This window comes from Eimeria necatrix, genomic scaffold (assembly GCF_000499385.1).
Source record: "Eimeria necatrix Houghton genomic scaffold, Enh_scaff11, whole genome shotgun sequence".
NCBI classification, from domain to species: domain Eukaryota; phylum Apicomplexa; class Conoidasida; order Eucoccidiorida; family Eimeriidae; genus Eimeria; species Eimeria necatrix.
In genome coordinates this window covers 1,736-18,891 of record NW_013651892.1, presented here as the reverse complement: position 1 = coordinate 18,891, position 17,156 = coordinate 1,736, and the positions used below count along the sequence as shown (strand labels likewise).

The following is a 17,156-nucleotide window of genomic DNA, read 5'->3' as shown; positions in this document are numbered from 1 at the left end:
GGAGTCTAGGGATTTGTGGAGCTATGATACTAGTGTGGGGCCTTTCAGCCGCTGTGTCTACCGCCTTCGTGCCGCCATCGGGGCGAAATTACTGCTTTCGTGCAGGTACAAGCTGCTGCAAAACGATGGAGTTCACTAATTGAGGTGGTTTGTTTCGTCCAAATAATGCTGTTATGCCTTTCCACTCGGCTGTTCCCATTTATTCGGGGCGAGTCAACAATCTATGACTTCGACCCGTACTTCAACCACCGCGCAACCAAGTTCCTTGCCAAGGAGGGCTTCAGCGAGTTCTGGAATTGGTACGATGACGGTGAGCCTCTACGCCCTTCACTGTGTTTTGGGGAGCCTCCACCCTTAACAACATGTGGCCTGTCTTTTTAAATTTGTGGAAAGTGCTTTTGGATTTGAATGCTTCCGTTGTGACGTTCGCTGCAGCAAGTTGGTATCCACTTGGACGGCCATCAGGGCAAACTCTTTTCCCAGGACTGATGACAACCTCTTACTTATTCCACAAGATTTTGAGCTTTTGTGGCATAATAGTCAGCGTGTATGATGTTTCCTGTTATCTCCCGCCTTTCTTCTCCTGCTTAACAGCTCTTGTAGTTCACTGCTTCACCAAGCATGCCAGCGGCTCGCGAGCGGCCGGGCTGTTTGCGGCGCTGTTTGTTGGAATATCTCCTGCCTACATTAAGACTTCGCTTGTGGGATCCTACGACAATGAGTGCATAGCAATATTTGCTATGATTAGCGGGTTTTATATGTGGACCCGTGCCGTAAAGAGAGGCACAATGATATCGGCTCTCTTAGCTGCTATTCCGTCTGCTTACATGGCCTCTGCTTGGGGTGGCTATGTATTTCTTATCAATGCGATTGCCATTCACGTGTTCGCCTTATGTGTACTCGGGTTAATAACCCCAAAACACGAGGTGGCGTACATTGTATTCTACGTCATCATTACCGCATTCTGCATCAATATTCCCTTCCTCAACTTCACCCCTCTCTGGAGCTCTGAGCATATGGCCAGCCACGGAGTGTTCGTGCTCGTCATTGCGTCTGCGGTAGCTCGCTTTGCTTCTTCGCTAGTTCCAAAGGACCTTGTGAAGGACCTTCAAGCCTGGGTCATTGGACTAGCAGGTCTCCTTATATTGATCGTCCTTTCAATACTGGCTCTCACGGTAATTCAAGTAGAGGGGGTTGAGTCGCCCTTTGCTTTCGCAGCGTTGATGCACACTGTGCTTTTGCAAACATTGCTGGTGAAAGAAAGTGACCAAGGATTCTTGCCACTGCGTTTAATAGGGCAAAACAGCGTGGTCGCCGAGGTCCCTAACTTTGCTGGATCCTACTTACGCAACCAAGTATATACCTATCGTGGCTTCCGTGTCAGAGCACCAACCACCAACTTGGTCCACATACTTCCTTGACCTCCACATGGTAATGTTTCTTGCTCCATTGGGACTAATTCTATCTCTCCAACGAGGGGGAGGCCTGTTCTTCGTTGGCTTATATGGCGTGCTGGCTTGCTACTTCTCAGGTGAGGCAATTGCCCTGTCTAAGTAGAATTTCCACGCCCGTGACAGCACGAACAACAGGCATTAGGCCGCCAGAGTCTGTGACTAGCAAACAGAATGGCAGTTGAGGCCGAAACGTTTTGCTATTCATTGAATACAGATGGCATACGCACTTATTTTGCGCAGCCGTCATGGTCAGACTTGTGCTCGTTCTTTCACCGGCGGCATCCATCCTTGCTGGGATCGGCGCAGCTACCTTGGTTGCCGGGGTTCTATCTCAGTGTCGTAGGGTTTACCCTGGCGGCAGCAGTATGACTTTGAAATCTGTAAGCTTCCATTTGAACTCGTTGCTTTGCACTTGTGCTGCTGCTTGGTGCTCGGCTTGCCTTGGCTGGATGATTACGGCTGGACCATTGAACACCTGTTTCTTTTGTCTCCCGCAGCTCGGCATTCAAGTGATAAGAAGCAGCACTTTCAGGATTCCCTTCACAGTGTCTATTCCAGTGCTACTAGCATTTTTCTGGCTATGTATCATGGTAAGGACTAGAAATGGTAGCATTACGAGTCGGGCTTCGTTACAACATGGCGACATTCGGGAGTTGTTTTGCGGATTTGGTTCAGTATGTTGTCCACTGCACTTGGATGGCCTCTGCGGTGCTTTCGAACAGAAGCATCTTTATGGGTCCGTCCAAATCTAGCTTTGACCACCTTGCCAAAGGCAAATATTTAAGGCCACTGGTGCACAAACCAGCTTAATGCTTGTGCAGCACTCTAATGTTCGAAGTTACACGCAGGCCTTGCTTCAGAGCTCATGGAAGGCTACAAAAAGCACCGTTTGATGAGTTGTACCTGTTTTGCCGCAGGAGGGCCAATTGGTCGCTCCAAAGCACCAAAGCCTGATGACTTCCGCGAAGCATACGATTGGTTTCGTCAAAACACTCACCCAAAGTCTCGAATTATGGCCTGGTATGTTTAAGACTACGGTTGCACCTCCATTTTGTGCTCACGTATGCATTTCCCGGGTTTTGTTTGAGCTTAGCAAACGGCAAGGGAGCTAGGTTCCACCCGGATTATTTCAGTGAAGCTAGCACAGCGACTGTTTTGTGGTGCAGGTGGGACTATGGATATCAAGTATCAGAAGTTGGGAACAGGACGGTTTTTGTGGACAACAATACGTGGAACAGCACGCATATCGCAACTGTTGGGCTTGTGAGCATTCTCAACAGCGTGGGAACTGCATGTTTCTTGCAAATGGAAAGACAAAACAGGAAGGAGCTCCTGCACTATTGTGTACTCCATCAAACTGTCTATGCGCTGCATTCTGTTGTGACGGGTTATTCACAGCTTTCTGAGTGCGCTGCAATTATATTCAGGCCTTTGGATCTGAGGAATTCCAAGCCTACGAGATAGCTCAAGACCTGGATGTTGACTATGTATTTGTAAGCAGCTACAATCCAAAGCCAAAATGAGTCAAAGCTGGCAAGGCCAGATTAGTAAGGAAAAAAACTCGTATGCAAAATCTGAAATCGCTCAGGTCGTCTTCGGTGGGATGGCACGATTTTCCAGCGATGATCTCAACAAGTTGATCTGGATGATTCGCATCGCATCTGGAGTATTCCCCGATATGCAGCAGTCAGACTACCTCGGACCCAAGGGGCAGGTATATCCGTTATAAAAATGTGAAATTGGGAGGATTTGTGTACACGTAGCTGGATGATGGCATTTGGAGTTGTATGCGTGCGCAGTTCACTGTTGGAGAAGGAGCCCCGAATGCCCTTCTGAATAGTCTGCTTTATAAGCTTAGCTACCAACACTTCGGCAAGGCAACTAAGGGCTTTGACTTCGCGAGAAAGACACAAGTAAATACCGGAGATATTGTTCTCAAACATTTCGAGGAGGTCTTCACCTCTGAAAATTGGGTTGTTCGAATCTACAAGGTAGGTTTGCTATTACCAGAGCGTTTCCCTGTATCGACGTTACGCTAGTCATTTTTCTTCACCTTATTGCACATTGTCTGTGCGTGTAATATCAGGTTCGCAAAGCAGACAACCGGGATGCGAAAATGCTCAACGCCATCGAAAGTGCATTTCTTTAAAAAAACGGCACCGAAAGTTGTGGAAGGATATGTCGCGCAAGCAAAACAATGCAAGGCGATTGATGCCAGTTCTCTTAAGCGGTTTGCTGGCGGATCTTCTCGTAGATGGAGTCGTGGTATTGCTTGACCCTCTGCACTTCCGCATCTGCAAAAAGGTCTCGTAACAACACATGCATATGGTATACCCATATTTTTTGTCATACCGTCGGGCCTGAAAACATTTTGAATTTAGAACCAATTTTTAATGTATGTATAATATTGATAAAACTTACACGTATTCCAAGAAAATCAGCGGGATAAGACTGCGTGCATTGATGGAAAATGTTGCGCCGTCCATGACAAAATGTCACTGAATTATCCTTACAGGCTTGCACCGCAAAGCATGATGTATCCAGTCAGATGTGTGAAGTTGCTAGAAGTAATCCCGGCCATGTATGTTAGAACTGCACTGATCCCGCGCGAGACCATAGACCCGGTGTTCCTAACAGACATCATCATGGCGTAGACACTGCCCTCAAGGCCTGTTTAAAGATTTGTTGACAAATACTCTAGTAGTTTGTGATGGAAGATAGTCTTACCTGGGGGACAGATCGAGGCTGTCAACACCAGAAGGGGGAGCAGTTGGATTTCAGCGGTCTGACAGATACAGAAGTTGGATTGGCGCTGGACCAGGATTGCTTTGCATTTTGCTTACAGCTTCAATGAGAAAGCCTCCACTGAGAACGAACGCCTTGTTACTAATGCCAAGGGTTCTGTTGAACCCAGTAGTAAGAATGACTGGGGGGAAGAAACGATCATGAAAGTTGTTACGATAAGTGTTACATGATAGTGCTTACTGGGTGAAAGGTAGATGGGCACAGCTACAAGAATCGTGGCGAGGAGGGTTTTGCGGAAACCGGTCCTCTTGAAAAACGTCCGGTACATCACCACTCCAACCAGCGCGGCGATACCGTAGGTGAACCTGAGGATGCAATGTGGCAAACCTTCTTAGAGATACGCTAAGCAACAAACCAACCTCAGGGTTCCCATAAAGGTTGGAGAGAAGCCGAGCTTGTTTGTGAAGTAGAAGAACAGAGCATCGTCATAGTCAGGCCCAGCCATGTACGCGAAGATGTACAGAGCGGGTCCCCAAATAACAGCTGAAGTGCAGTGATATCGACGATCTCCTCAAATTGAACGGCAAAATCCTTACATTGCTTAAGGAATTCCATGAGCAGGCGCAGTTGCGTCTTCATGTCGTATGATGGCGCTCCACCAACATCTTCCATGAAGAGGGTGATGAAGGCAATGAACAGAGGGAATATGGAGGTTGCCAGGAAGATGCCTAAGAAGCCACAGTAAGCGAAGTCCTTTTGCGAATGATGCCGCATTTTCCCTACTCTGTTTTGAAGTTTTCTCTAGCAGGTAACCCGACAAGTAGGCGACGATCAGACTGCCAACTGCTTTCGCAGTGATAAAGTCGGATACATTCTCTGCGCTCTGTAGTCGAATATGAGGGACATCGCGTGCTTAGCACTGTGTAAAATGAAAATGCCTACCTGGTCCATTGACCTCCCAGCGGTAGTTTCAACAACCAAAGCTTCTGCAACTGCCGAGCAGAAAGAAGCGGATATCTGGAGAGAAACGACATTACTTCTGTTCTTTGAAGTTCATTTTTCTGCTTTTTGGCCTACCGATATCAAGAATAGGGAGAGCAGAGCTGTCAAGATCTGAAGTCGGAGGATTTCGCGTTGTTTTCAAGTGAACAGATACAAACAGAACACGCACGTGTGTGGGAAACGTTCCCAACATGATAAAGCCAAGCCCTTCTAACAAGCTGAAGGCAATCATGTAGGGCTTTCTACGGCCGCCGCGGAGAGGATACGAATCCGAAATGAAGGCGAAGACTGGCCTGCGAACACGGATTAGCGTTGAATAACAGGAACGAATCCGTGTTTTGCTCACTTGAAAACCCAAGGAAGGGCCGGCGCAATGAACAGGGCGGATACTTCCGCCGGGCTCAAACCTAAACGCAACCTCTTGGTTTCTCCAATGAAGCCAAATATCCAGTCAGTACTCACCTAGATCATCCTTGAGCATGTAGTAAATGGCAAGGGCTGCAAGGTGTGTCAGCCCCTCGGAGAAGCCGACGAGGTATCTGAGCAATTGCTGGATGCAAGCAAACCCTAGTAGTGGTAACAAGAAATTACGACTTACATGACGAACTGCGTGAAGGAAAGCCGCTTCCAGAAATGCGTGTCCGCCAAATGAGGAAGCAATCCATCACTAGTTTCCCTGAAGAGCGTGACGAGGAGAGTGAACAGCGATTCCCTGGGAATACGTGTGCCTGCTTTTCCTACCCTGTGCCTGCAGCCTAAAATATGGACATTATTCGAGTTCCTAAGAGCAAATGACGAAGTTTCACTTACAGCTTGAACCTCCTCGAGGCCGCCAAAGGCGGTCCGGATGGCAGTTCCTCTCATTTCTACTAGCTGCCTGAGAGGTGAATCTTTTAGATACAAATTTTGCCTTGGGGTCGGTCGGCAACAAATGTTCCGATCCGCGTTTCTTTCTGAAGTGCGCGTTGTCACTGGTGAGCCGGGACGTCTTCATACGGTGTCAAGACACCGCAGCTCGTGCACGCTGCAGCCGTCGCAGACAGCTTGCTCACTACTCTATATTTCGAAAACTGCGAAATCGTAGACTTTCGAAAGTTGATATTGATTAAAAATGCTAAAATCCTAAGTGTCTAGCAGGTCGAACCAATATCAGTAGTATTGAGAGGAAGCAAGGTGGTCTTCGAGAGAAAGTTACGAATCAACGCATCAGTCGTTGCCGAAACGGCAGGACGACACCCAGAGGTGCATTCTGTCGCTTCAGCACGCACAATGGGCAAACTCTCAGCCCTTTTAAAGTAAATTAAATCGCATTTCGAGCTTGGATCAGCTTAATAGTGACACTCTCCAGACAGCTGCCGGCAGGATCCACGAAACGCTCCGATTTGAGTCCACATCTACGCAAATGACTTTGCGAACGATGTTAACCTAGCATTTCTGATATTCGCCTTGAAAGTTTCCAGCTGAGCTCGCAAACATTCGCAGCATCTGTTCACAATCTAGCATGAGGCACATCCGGGACCCCAAATTCCTCTAGCTACAGTCATCCCTCTATGCATATCTGAAGCAGATCCAAATTTACAATATTTTTAACGGTGAATCCTGCATCCTGCACTAATTATTATTTTGGGTGTCAGTGACTGTGTCAGTGGCCAAGACATTTGGTGGAGTGGTGCGATTCGGGTATTCCGATATTTTGAAATTCTAGGCTTCACTACACAGCAGATTTCCATGCGGCACGCACGAATACACGGACTACTTGTTCCCACTTATGTTCGAGTTCAGCTTCAAGAGACACTTGTGACACTTTTCGCCCACCTGGTTGTTAACATGCTCGATTAGTGCAGCGCCCGATTCACCAACTGCGGTAAGAGGCTTAATATCATTCTCCGTGACTGTCGTATATCCAACGCTGCGTAAAGCGACAAAGGCGCAAAGCAAAAAATCCTTTAACAAGTTGCTGTTGCTGGTAACAATGGAGCACGAGTTCAAGCTTTAAGAGCTTACCGGTCAAATATAATCTGTTGCAGGTTGTCCAGGCGATCTGCTTCTTCCTTTGAGAGCTTGGAAAAGTCATAGCCATTTCCAGATTTGCATTTTCCAGTGATGCGCTTCACTTCATCAGCTTCTTCAGGACTGCGTTAACGCGAAAGCAGGACAAATGATTCAGCATTTTCTAGCTGATACAGGCCTCCCCTAAAGCGCTGGTGTAGGGAAACGTGCACACGATTCGTTCGTATCCAGTACCTGACTGTGAACATTTCCAGGAATTCCTGTTCACGACGGCGAAAGATTGCAGATACTCGTTCACGAACTGATCCGCTCTGCGCTGGCTTTGATCCCTCCGCATCAGCACTCTGGAGCTCTTTCAACGACGCTCGAAAGTGTGCTCCCACTGGATCCTGGGACCACGCGTGACACGCAGACGCATTCATATAAAGCCATGCACGCACGCCTAGGCAAACATTACAAATACATGCATTCGGCTTAAATAGAATATACTCCCATAGTTGCCTTCATGCGCAAACACATAGGTAAGCATCTAGGTCGAAGAGAGAAATATATTGCGCCTTCGAAAAGCTCCAACCGCCCCTTCACGCAGATTCATTGATATGCACGCGTAAGCGCACAACAACAGCTTGAAACAAGAAAGCAAGTGAGCCCGCACTCAAGTGAGCATACAAGTATAGTGAAAGCAGGCACAAGTGCGCACAGGCACAAACAAATGCTCAGATAGGAACGTGAAAACGCATTAACAGTGACAAAAGAGCATGCAATCATGCACGCCACAACAGCTTGAACATACAGTAAGCAACCGCATAGAAACTGACGCATACACAAGTGCTGATACATCCAGAAGGAATCTCGATTTAAGGGCATGGAAATGCGCATTCACGGGCAGATTCAGAAGCACACAACTGGCTTATTTGCATGCAAATTGCCGTCAATGCATTCTTTAGAGACCCCCATATCAACGGACTTGTTGGAGCTGGGAGTTCATGTTGCCAGTGACGGCATGTCCCACAGAAGTTCTTTCTTTTGAGCTCACCACTGAAGGAGATTCCCCCGAAATGGCCTCAATTGCGGCTTTCAGCGCTGCGTCTTGCATTTTCGCGTCGGTTTCGACTTTTTTGTGGAAGGAGTCGACGAGCTCGTTCACGATGACCTCGTGAAGAGAGCCTTGGATGGCTTGCTCCGCCTGCTGAATCGAAAGAAGTTTGCTGTTCATCTTTTTCACCATATTTTCCCTCATTTGCTCCAGCAAGGCCTCGTGGTACTCCTGCAGCTGCTGCTGCACTTCCTCTTTGAAGGAGGAGAGGTACTCGACGCAGCGCGCGTCGTTTGCGTACTTCTTCAGCTGCCGGTGCACCAGCTCTTCGCCCGCGTCTTTGCGTTCCTTCGCGCCCTGAATAAGAGCTTTGTCTTCTTTCCACAAGTACTCCCGGATATTCCGGCTGCAGTTGCACGTACACCGCACCAGCGGACAGCCAGGCTGGCCCCCGCATTGCATGTTCCCGCGGGCGCGCCGCGGCGCCCCGCTGGCGCCTTTAAAAGTGTTTTATTGTTTCTGAAAGTTGCTGCTCACTAAAAGTAAGAAGCCAGCATGTAGAACACCGCGCCGAAGGGGAAGGTCTTGGAGTAGAACCAGGCGTTGCTGAGGACTTGGTTCGAAAAGCCGTACCAGACGCCCAGGAAGCAGAGTCCGTAGCTCGAGAGCTGCGCAGCAGCAAGTAAGCAAACGACTTGTTTTAGAAGAGCTGGGGAAGAGGAAGCAGCGCATTCTGCCGCGGATCGGGAGGCCCTCTCACCAGGTTCTTGGGCTTCTCGTACTTCACCTCCACGAGCTCCTCGGGAGTCTTCGCCCGCTGCCGCATGCAATACTTGTAGCACTCCTCCTCGGGCAAGTCAAACAAGACGGCCAGCTCTGCAGAGACACCCAGCGAGGCCCCCAGAGCGAACTTGCAAGTCCCGCAGAAGCCCCGGAGAGGCGAGCTGGCTGGCCGGGAGTTGGCCGCAGCAGCTGTTGAAACTTTGCAAAGAAAGCTTTGCGAGAGTCTGCAGCTGCCCACCGGGGTAGTGGAACTTGTAGTCGGCGGGGAAGGCGAATTCGAAGGCGTTCATTTCGTTTTCGGAATAGCCGTTTTCCCAAATGCACTTCATGAGTTCCGCCTTGGTGATGTAAACGTCCTTCTCCACCACCAGCCCGTCGCGGCACCTGCGCGGCAAAGCTCCAGCTCAAGCCGCCTACTTGCTGCAGCTTGCTGCTGCTTGCTGCAGCTTGCTGCAGCTTGCTGCTGCTTGCTGCTGCTCAGCAGCAGAAGGAATCCGCGGCAGCTTTGGCGCGCGTGCGGCCTCACCTCAGCGCATATTCGATGAAGGCCTGTGGCCTGTTTTCCACGTCCGTCACCAGCTTCAAAAAGCGCAGAAATGGCGGCGCTTCCTTCGTGAACTTGGCCAGAGACTCCCTGCAGACGCAGACACCCGGCGGCCGCAGCAGCACCGCCCAGCCTCCGCACACGCGCAAAGCTGTTTATATTAGCAATAAAAGCAGAAAGTGCTTTGAAAATAGTTCAAAAAGTAAAAATTAAACGCTAATGCAGCTTTTCTGGGACAAAACGACCCAGGCGCCACTCGAGGGCGGCAGGAAAAGCCGACAAGGGATGCACGCATTCCGAGGATCGCCCGGATATGAAGGCGCCTCTGATGTTCATTTTTAATTATTTTCCGATTTGGCTTTTGCATGCGGACCTCGAGGGCTCGGAAAGAAGAATGTCGTCGAACTGGGTGTCGGTCGTCCAGGGCTTCGTGATGCGGTACTTGGTGTACTGGACCTTCTTGAAGCCCCAGCTGTCGCTCAAGTTCGCGTAGGCTCGCGTTTGAGGGCTTTGAGTTGGCCGCTGGTGCGGAGCCACTCCCTGAAACGCGGCCAGGGGCCTGAACGCCCCTTGAAGGAGAACGCCCCCGGAAGAGACCCCACGATGTGGGGCCCTTAGACGGGCCAGCCATAACGAGGCCATATTTATGCACACATACTTCTTCCAAACCCAAACGGTAACGTCTGCAAACTTCCTTGGCTAAAAGGACAGCAACTCGACGCCGCATGTCATGGGGCTAGGCGGGGCCTTTCAAGCCACGGGGCTGGTTTGCCCTGCTCTTGCAGTCACATCCACTTTGTATTCCTTGTATTACGGTAATTTCGTTGTTTTGAGGGGATATAATAAAGTCCGCAGATACACCGTGCGTCCGTCCCGGTGGCTGCAGCGTGCGGGTCAGCGGTGGCGTTCATGAATTGCAGGGTCTTGCGAGGCGGAAACTGTATTCCCATCGCTTGATTCTGTGGCTGTTAAGGCCAACGAAACGAAATAAACAATGATTTGATAAATCGGCATTCAAAAGTGTGTTGATTCACCAAACATTCGCGGGAAAAGGCCTCACCGCGGAGTTTGCAAGTTGAGGCTCGGAGTGCTCGTCCGCGCTGAACTGAGGATCATGCTGGAAACTGCACACACTGTGAGCGGATTTCATCTTAATTTCGCAAAATCGTATCAGAATTTGTTTCCCGTATGCAGAGAGAGTGAAGGCTGGAAGGCTTTCATCAGTTTCTTTGTATGCGGATTAGTACAGAGTAACCCCCATTGCGTCTATTGGTGTGGTTGTGTCTTCTCTTGATAGAAACCAGGCGCTACTAGTTTGCCGAGATAAAACTGCTGCATTTTCACATTTTCAGCAGTTTCGCAGCATGATGTGCGAGGTTTCTCATGTGAAGGACAATAATTCCAAAAGATTCAGTAGAATAGAGTGGTACTGGTTGGTTCATAAGAAAAATAAGGCGAAGCTTCGGAAAGTTGAACGATGAGAAAGCGTCCCAAGAGTTGCATATTACTTTGAAGTGTGGCAGCAAAACTAATGCTTGTTCAACTACAACAGACTAAAATAAGAATCCCGTGAGGCTTTCCTTATGTTTCCTGCATCCGAAGAAGTTCAAACTTGTGAACAGCACTTCTAGTTCCTCCAGAGGTTACGGCGAGGACTCTCACGGAATTATTGCAACTTGTTTCGTTGCAAATCACACTAAGAGAGTATTGCTGACTCAGTTGCGGCCGAATTGGAACAGTTCGACGGACTTCATACAAATTCATGTTTTCAAAGCTGCTGATCCCAGCCCTAGCTGGTAGGGTCGAGCTGTTCCGATGCACAAGCGCTGTAATCGAGAGGGTGTACAGTGCCTCTTGCCACTGAGGGGATTTATTTTGGTTTGTGTTCTTGTTGAAATGCCATTTGCATCAGTTTGAGTGCCATATTCGCATGCAAGTTGAACTTCTGTTCCATCCATGCAAGATAGTCGCACAGCCTGAGTTGCACCTTCAATTAACGCTACGAATTGTCATTAATAAGATGCAAGTTGAACTGACACGGGATTTATGAGGCTCCGGCTCTTCAACAGAGTGCCTCCTTTTCCCAAGTTTAGAAGAGAGCGCTGGGAAGCGTCTCGAGAGAGGATTCGAGATGAATATTAAGAGCTGCAGCCCCCATTTTTCGAAGTCAAAGAAGACTTGTGAAGTTGAGTTTGGCCTGAGGACTAATTGGCGAGAAACTTCGTTTGCAAGTGCAGCAAAGTCTGAAGAGTGCGGGAAGAGCCAAAGGTGGAGCTGCGGCACTCGCCAACTCACTAAGTCCAGCGAGAACTGCGAATAAGCCTCTCAAATGCATTTAAAAGTATTTTAAATTATTCAATTACTGGCTAACTTCAAGTAATTCGCCACTAATAGGGAAACTTTGCTGTGCAGTGCTGCCGGCGCAAGCCCAGTTGGCTGCTGCGCTGCCAAGTTGAATTCGGAAAGGAAAGCCAGCCACTGACACGAGAGAGTCCTTTTGAATCCCTCGTTAGCAGTTCAAATTTATTTAAAAAATGCAAAACAATAAATGCAAAATAAAATGAAAAAAAGGGAGATCAGCCCGTTATCCCTGCAGCAACTTTCATTCGGTGAGCGGCAGCTCGCTTTCGACTTCTGCATTAAGTCTTCTTCAAATTCAGAAAAAGCCAAAGGCGTGGCCGCCAGCTGCAAACAAAAGCAAAAGCAGCAAAACTTTTGTTGCAATTGTTTCAAAATAAAGAAACAAAAGTATATTTGGCCGCATTAACTCTTCAGATCTGTTCACAAGGACGAAAAAGAAGACAACAAGCTTTTGCTTTCAGCAAAAAGCGGCAGAGGAGAAGCCAGCAAGCGCGACGCTGCTGCGCTGCAGCAGCAGCAACAGCCGCAGCAGCAGCAGCAGCAGCAGCAGCGAGAAGCAAACGAACCTGCAACAGCAGCAGCAACAGACGCAGCGCCTCCAAAGAGAGCCCCAGCAGAGACTCGCTCTTTGCTTTCAAAGCTGCTGTTCATATCTCGCGGCTCTGTGAGGCTCGGGGCCTGGCGAACTTCCAGCATAGTGGGGCCTGCGTTGCAGCAGCAGCAGCAGCAGCAGCAGCAGCAGCAGGGAGTGGAGCTTCTTGCTGCACTGCTGGGTCTTCAGGGGCACGTGAGTGGCCAATTTGGAGCAAAAGAAGAAAAGAAAGAACAGAAAACTAAACTCGAGTTCAACAACTCACCGCAGTTGCAGCCTTGCTTCTGCAGCACCTTGTGCGCGTTGTCGCATATGGGAAACTTCGCTGCGGCAGACCCGCAGCAGCAGCAGCAGCAGCAGCAGCAGCAGCAGAAAGCCAATGAAATGCCGGCTCGGTGGGAGTGAGGAGAGGCGCTGCTGCGAGGAGAGGCGAGCAGCAAAACCTGAGGCGAAGCAGCAACAGCAACAGCAGCAGCAGCAGCAGCTGCTGCTGCTGCTGCGGCAGCGAACTTACTGGACTGCCAGCAGCGGCAGATGGAGAAGTTGACAGTCCGTTTGGCCGAGGGGTATAAGACCTCCGTGTGGACACCTGGCAGATCTGCGGGCGAGCAGCAGCAAAGAAGCCGCAAGAAAAGAGGGAAAGCTGCGGTGAAACACCACTTTGCCGAGTTGAAGAAGTCCAAAATGCGACAATTTAAAGAAGTGTTATATCCTTTTAAGGCGTTTTCTTTTGCCTGCTGCGCTGCAGCTCCGGACAAGAACGCCGCAGTGCTGCTGCTGCTGCAGCTGAAACTGGCTGGACTTGCCAAAGGTGAACGGAGGGAAACTCGGGGGAAAATGCGGAAGCGAAGAATAAGCGCCACCGCCAGTGAGGTTTATTTTGATTTTAAATTTAATTGGGAAGAGAAAAGGGCGGTTTGTGGAGTTCAAGACGCACTGAAGACGTTCATGGGATCTCCCGCCTTCCTCATAATCTTGGGAAGCGCCTTGGCCTGCTGCTGCCCCATCTCCTCCCAACTCGGAGAGCTGCGGAGAAACGCAAAAGCAGCAGCAAAAGGCATTTGTTGAAATGCATTTAAGTGGGCAGTTGCTGCTGTTTTGGACGGGCTGAAGGAGCCGGCCGGCACTGACCGCCACCCGTCCGCCGCGCGTGCAAGTCGCACTTTGGCGAAATACGAGTTATATTTCCCACTGAGATGGAGAAGATCCTCAGTTCCAAATAAAAAGAATTTCATTTAATCTTTGCATTTCCCGTCGAGTGTCCTGGCTGCTGCTGCTGCGGCTGCGGCTGCGGCGGAGCGGGTTGCTGCTGCCCCGCATGCGCGTTGTTGTTGAGTCAATAGCCGGCGCCGAAGACTTCTCCAAGTTGAACTTTCTTCAGAAAGCGAATTTTTTGGCTCTTTTCGCGATCTTTTTTTGTTAAAAAGATCCCAAATGAAAATTGGCGCCACAATTTGCTGCGAAAGAAGGCCAGAAGTTCGAAATTCGGGGGTTTCCGCGGCGGTTTCCGCCGCCGGGTGTGCGGGTTTGCTGGGGCGCTCGGGGGGGCGCTTCCGGGACTTTGGGGGTCCTTTGAAGTGTTTTTGGACTTTTGAAGAAGGCAGAAAGTGCAGAAGGCCCTTTTGCTGCAATGGGGAGGCCCGGAAGGAAGCAGCGGGGGCGGAAGGGCGAAATCGGCAGCGCCGTGCTGCACCACTGTCTGCTGCAGCAGGCGGCGAGCGCGCAGCAGCAGCAGCAGCTCGTGGCGGCTGTGAAGCAGCAAAGCCAGGAGTCTCGGGCGCTGCTGGCGAGGGCCCCCGCGGGGGTGGCCATGGGAAGCAGCATCTCTCGGGAGAGGACTTTGGAGTTTCTCTCGGGGGCCTTTGCAGGGGCGCAGCGGCTGCACTGCAGCAGCAGCAGCAGCAGCAGCAGGAAGCAGCAGCAGGAGGACTTGCGGTCAGTCTTGGAGCGCAGCGGGCTCGACGAGTACTTGGCCACAACTCTTGCTGCTCAAGAGACTTTCGCTGAAGACCGCAGCGCAGCGCGGCTGCTGCAGGAGCCCACCGCCCCGCTGCTGCTGCCGAAGGCGCCCTTCTGCGGCGCAGCAGCAGCGCAGCAGCAGCAGCAGCAGCAGCAGCAGCAGCAGCCGCTGCAGCTGGCGGACTCGCTGGTGGAGGAGGTGGAGGTGCCGATCCCGCTGGAGCCGCTGTTGTTCTCGCGGGAAGCCGCGGAGCAGCGCAGCAAAGCGGCCAGCAGCAGCAGCGCAGCAGCAGCAGCAGCAGCAGCAGCAGCAGCAGCAGCAGCAGAGAGGAGCCGCAGACGCAGGAACCGCGGCCGCGTGCAGCTGCTGCTGCGGGGCAAACTCGAAGAAGCCACAATCCAAAATGTCCACTTCGTGCGGCAGCAGCGCGAAGAGCTCCACCGGAAGTTCCAAAAAAACAAAAAAGAAGCGAAGACACAAAAGCCCGGAGCAGCGCGCGCTGGCCGGCTGCTGCAGCAGCAGCAGCAGCAGCAGCAGCAGCAGCAGCAGCAGCAGCAGCAGCAGCAAAACGCCCGCCCGCACGCAGACTCGGAGCCAGACACAGAGTCGGAGTCCGAATTTGAAGCTGAATCTGAAGAAGAGTCTGAAGAAGAAACAGAATTTGAATCTGAAGAAGAAAAAGAAAAAGAAAAAGAAAAAGAAAAAGAAGAATTTGAATTTGAATTTGAATCTGAACAGTCGGAGTCCGAAGAAGCAGAAGAGAGTTCCGCGGCTGAGACGGAGGAAGCAGCAGCAGAAGCGGCTCCTCACCACCTCTCCTCCTCCTCCTCAGCAGCAGCAGCAGCAGCAGCAGCAGCAGCAGCTCCCGCTGCTGCTGCTGCTGCTGCTGCTGCTGCAGCGTTTGCTGCGTGGCGGCGGCAGCTGGCGCTGCTGGAGGCCGGGGGTTTGCTGCTGAGTCCCTTCGAGCGGAACTGCGCGCTGTGGCAGCAGCTGGCGATTTGCTGCCAGCGCGCGCAGCTGCTGCTGCTGCTGCTGGACGCCCGCGACCCCGCCTTCTTCCGCTGCTGCGCCCTCGAGCGACTCGCCAGGGCCTTCCAGCCCCCCAAGCAGGTCCTGCTGCTGCTGCTGCTGCTGCTGCTGCTGCTGCTGCTGCTGCTGCTGCTGGGGGGTGGAGGGGGGGGTGGCGTTCGCGGCGTGCTGCTGCTGCTGCTGGGCGTCGTGGCAGGCGCGTTCGCGCTCTGCTGCTGCTGCTGCTGCTGCTGCTGCTGCTGCTGTTCGTGCCGTGCTGCTGCTGCTGCTGCTGCTGCTGCTGCTGCTGCTGCTGCTGCTGCTGCTGGCAGCGAAGCAGACTACCTGCGGGCGCTGCAGCTGCTGCTGTCGGATGTCTTGGGTGTCTTGGCAATGCTGCGGCCTGCTGGCAGCAGCGCGCTGCCGCGGGGAGTTGCTGCTGCAGTGTCTCGGGCGCGGCGAGCAGCACAAGCTGCTTTGGGCCTCAGCAGCAGCAGCAGCAGCAGCAGCAGCAGCAGCAGCAGCAGGGAGGGGGCCGTGGCTGCTGCGCTGGCAGCAGCAGCAAACGCTGCAGCAATTGTGGTGGAGCAGCGAAACCCCCAATACGCCTATCACCAGTTCACAGTTCTTGCTGCTGCTTCTCTCGCTGAACTGTCTCCTTATGTCTCCTTTTTGCTGCGGGACTTGCTGCAGGTTTTGGAGCAGCGGCGGCCGCTGCTGCGGCTGCTGCGCGCGCAGGGCAGCAGCAGCAGCAGCAGCAGCAGCAGCAGCAGCGCAGCAGCAGCAGCAGCAGCAGCAGAAGCAGAAACGGACAACTTGCGGCTGCTGCTGCAGATCTTCCTCGCCTACTGCCCCGCCTCCATGCTGGACGCTGTCTGCGACAACTTGGCAGCAGCTTACGCGGAGGCGCTGCTGGAGGAGACGCAGCAGCAGCAGCAGCAGCAGCAGCAGCAGCAGCAGCAGCAGGCAGCAGCAGCAGCAGCAGCAGCAGCGGCTGCCGCGGGCGACGGCGCCCTCGAGGGCAAGCTCGCCGCCGCCGCTCTCCACGGCCCCGACGGCCCCAAGGAGGAAGCAGCAGCAGCAAAAGCAGCAGCAAAGGCAGCAGCAGCAGCACCAGCAGCAGCAGCAGCAGCAGCAGCAGCTGCTGCTGCTGCTGCTGCTCCCGTAGTCTCGCTGGCCAGGCAGCCTAAAGACCCACTTGCTGCTTCTGTTGCTGCGCTGCTGGGGCAGCGGAGTTTCCTGCAGCGTTTAGCAGCAGCAATTAATTGGAGACACTTCAGTCCCTACCCAGCAGCAAGTGGTGCTGCTGCTGTTGCTGCTGCTGCTGCTGCGGGCCTCAGCAGCAGCTGGGGACAGAGCCGCCTCCGAGCAGCAGCAGCAGCAGCAGGCCACGACGTTGCTGCTGCTATGCGCAGCGCCTTCAGCAGCGCGGCCTGTCTCTACGACGCAGAGGGTTTGCTGCAGCTCGACGAGGGGCCCTCTGCTGCAGCAGCAGCAGCAGCAGCAGCAGCAGCTGCTGCTGCTGCTGCTGCTGGCGGGCAGCAACGCCTGCGGCAGAGCCCCGGGGGCCCCTCTGCGCCCACCAGCATGAGTGACGGCGCCGAGGGAGAAGCAGCAGCAGCAGCAGCAGCAGACACGCTGCGAGAGCAGCAGCAGCAGCA

At 52.2% G+C, this 17,156-nt stretch overlaps 4 protein-coding genes across 5 annotated transcripts; 3 read left to right on the top strand and 1 right to left on the bottom strand.

Moving 5' to 3' along the window:
- Nucleotides 1-165: 165 nt before the first annotated feature.
- On the top strand, nt 166-3,603 carry ENH_00006790 (the record flags this gene model as incomplete). 2 transcript variants are annotated; one of them, XM_013578296.1, is made up of 9 exons in its annotated part: nt 789-1,175; nt 1,297-1,531; nt 1,695-1,817; nt 2,130-2,190; nt 2,621-2,717; nt 2,882-2,947; nt 3,043-3,168; nt 3,254-3,445; nt 3,541-3,603. In XM_013578296.1, the coding sequence occupies 9 exons, from the start codon at nt 789-791 to the stop codon at nt 3,601-3,603; spliced, it is 1,350 nt and encodes a 449-aa protein (XP_013433750.1). The 2 variants fall into 2 exon arrangements, with proteins under 2 accessions (XP_013433751.1, XP_013433750.1); XM_013578297.1 differs by lacking the exons at nt 1,695-1,817; nt 2,130-2,190; nt 2,621-2,717; ... (2 more) ...; nt 3,254-3,445; nt 3,541-3,603 and adding an exon at nt 166-364 and having other exon boundaries at nt 436-1,421.
- Nucleotides 3,604-3,677: 74 nt separating this feature from the next.
- On the bottom strand, nt 3,678-10,216 carry ENH_00006780 (hypothetical protein, conserved; the record flags this gene model as incomplete). The annotated part of the gene is given in 15 exon segments (XM_013578295.1): nt 3,678-3,748; nt 4,440-4,586; nt 4,796-4,927; nt 5,277-5,494; nt 5,800-6,191; nt 6,195-6,257; nt 7,017-7,110; nt 7,206-7,334; nt 7,446-7,600; nt 8,248-8,653; nt 8,785-8,915; nt 9,008-9,123; nt 9,269-9,414; nt 9,557-9,664; nt 9,948-10,216. Coding segments are annotated over 15 exon segments (2,577 nt in total).
- Nucleotides 10,217-10,938: 722 nt separating this feature from the next.
- Nucleotides 10,939-12,932, top strand: ENH_00006770 (hypothetical protein; the record flags this gene model as incomplete). Its single annotated transcript, XM_013578294.1, has 2 exons — nt 10,939-10,943; nt 12,350-12,932. 2 exons carry the CDS (start codon nt 10,939-10,941, stop codon nt 12,930-12,932), a joined length of 588 nt encoding a protein of 195 aa, XP_013433748.1.
- Nucleotides 12,933-14,890: 1,958 nt separating this feature from the next.
- On the top strand, nt 14,891-16,663 carry ENH_00006760 (hypothetical protein; the record flags this gene model as incomplete). Its single annotated transcript, XM_013578293.1, is given in 2 exon segments — nt 14,891-15,439; nt 15,443-16,663. Coding segments are annotated over 2 exon segments (1,770 nt in total).
- Nucleotides 16,664-17,156: the final 493 nt, after the last annotated feature.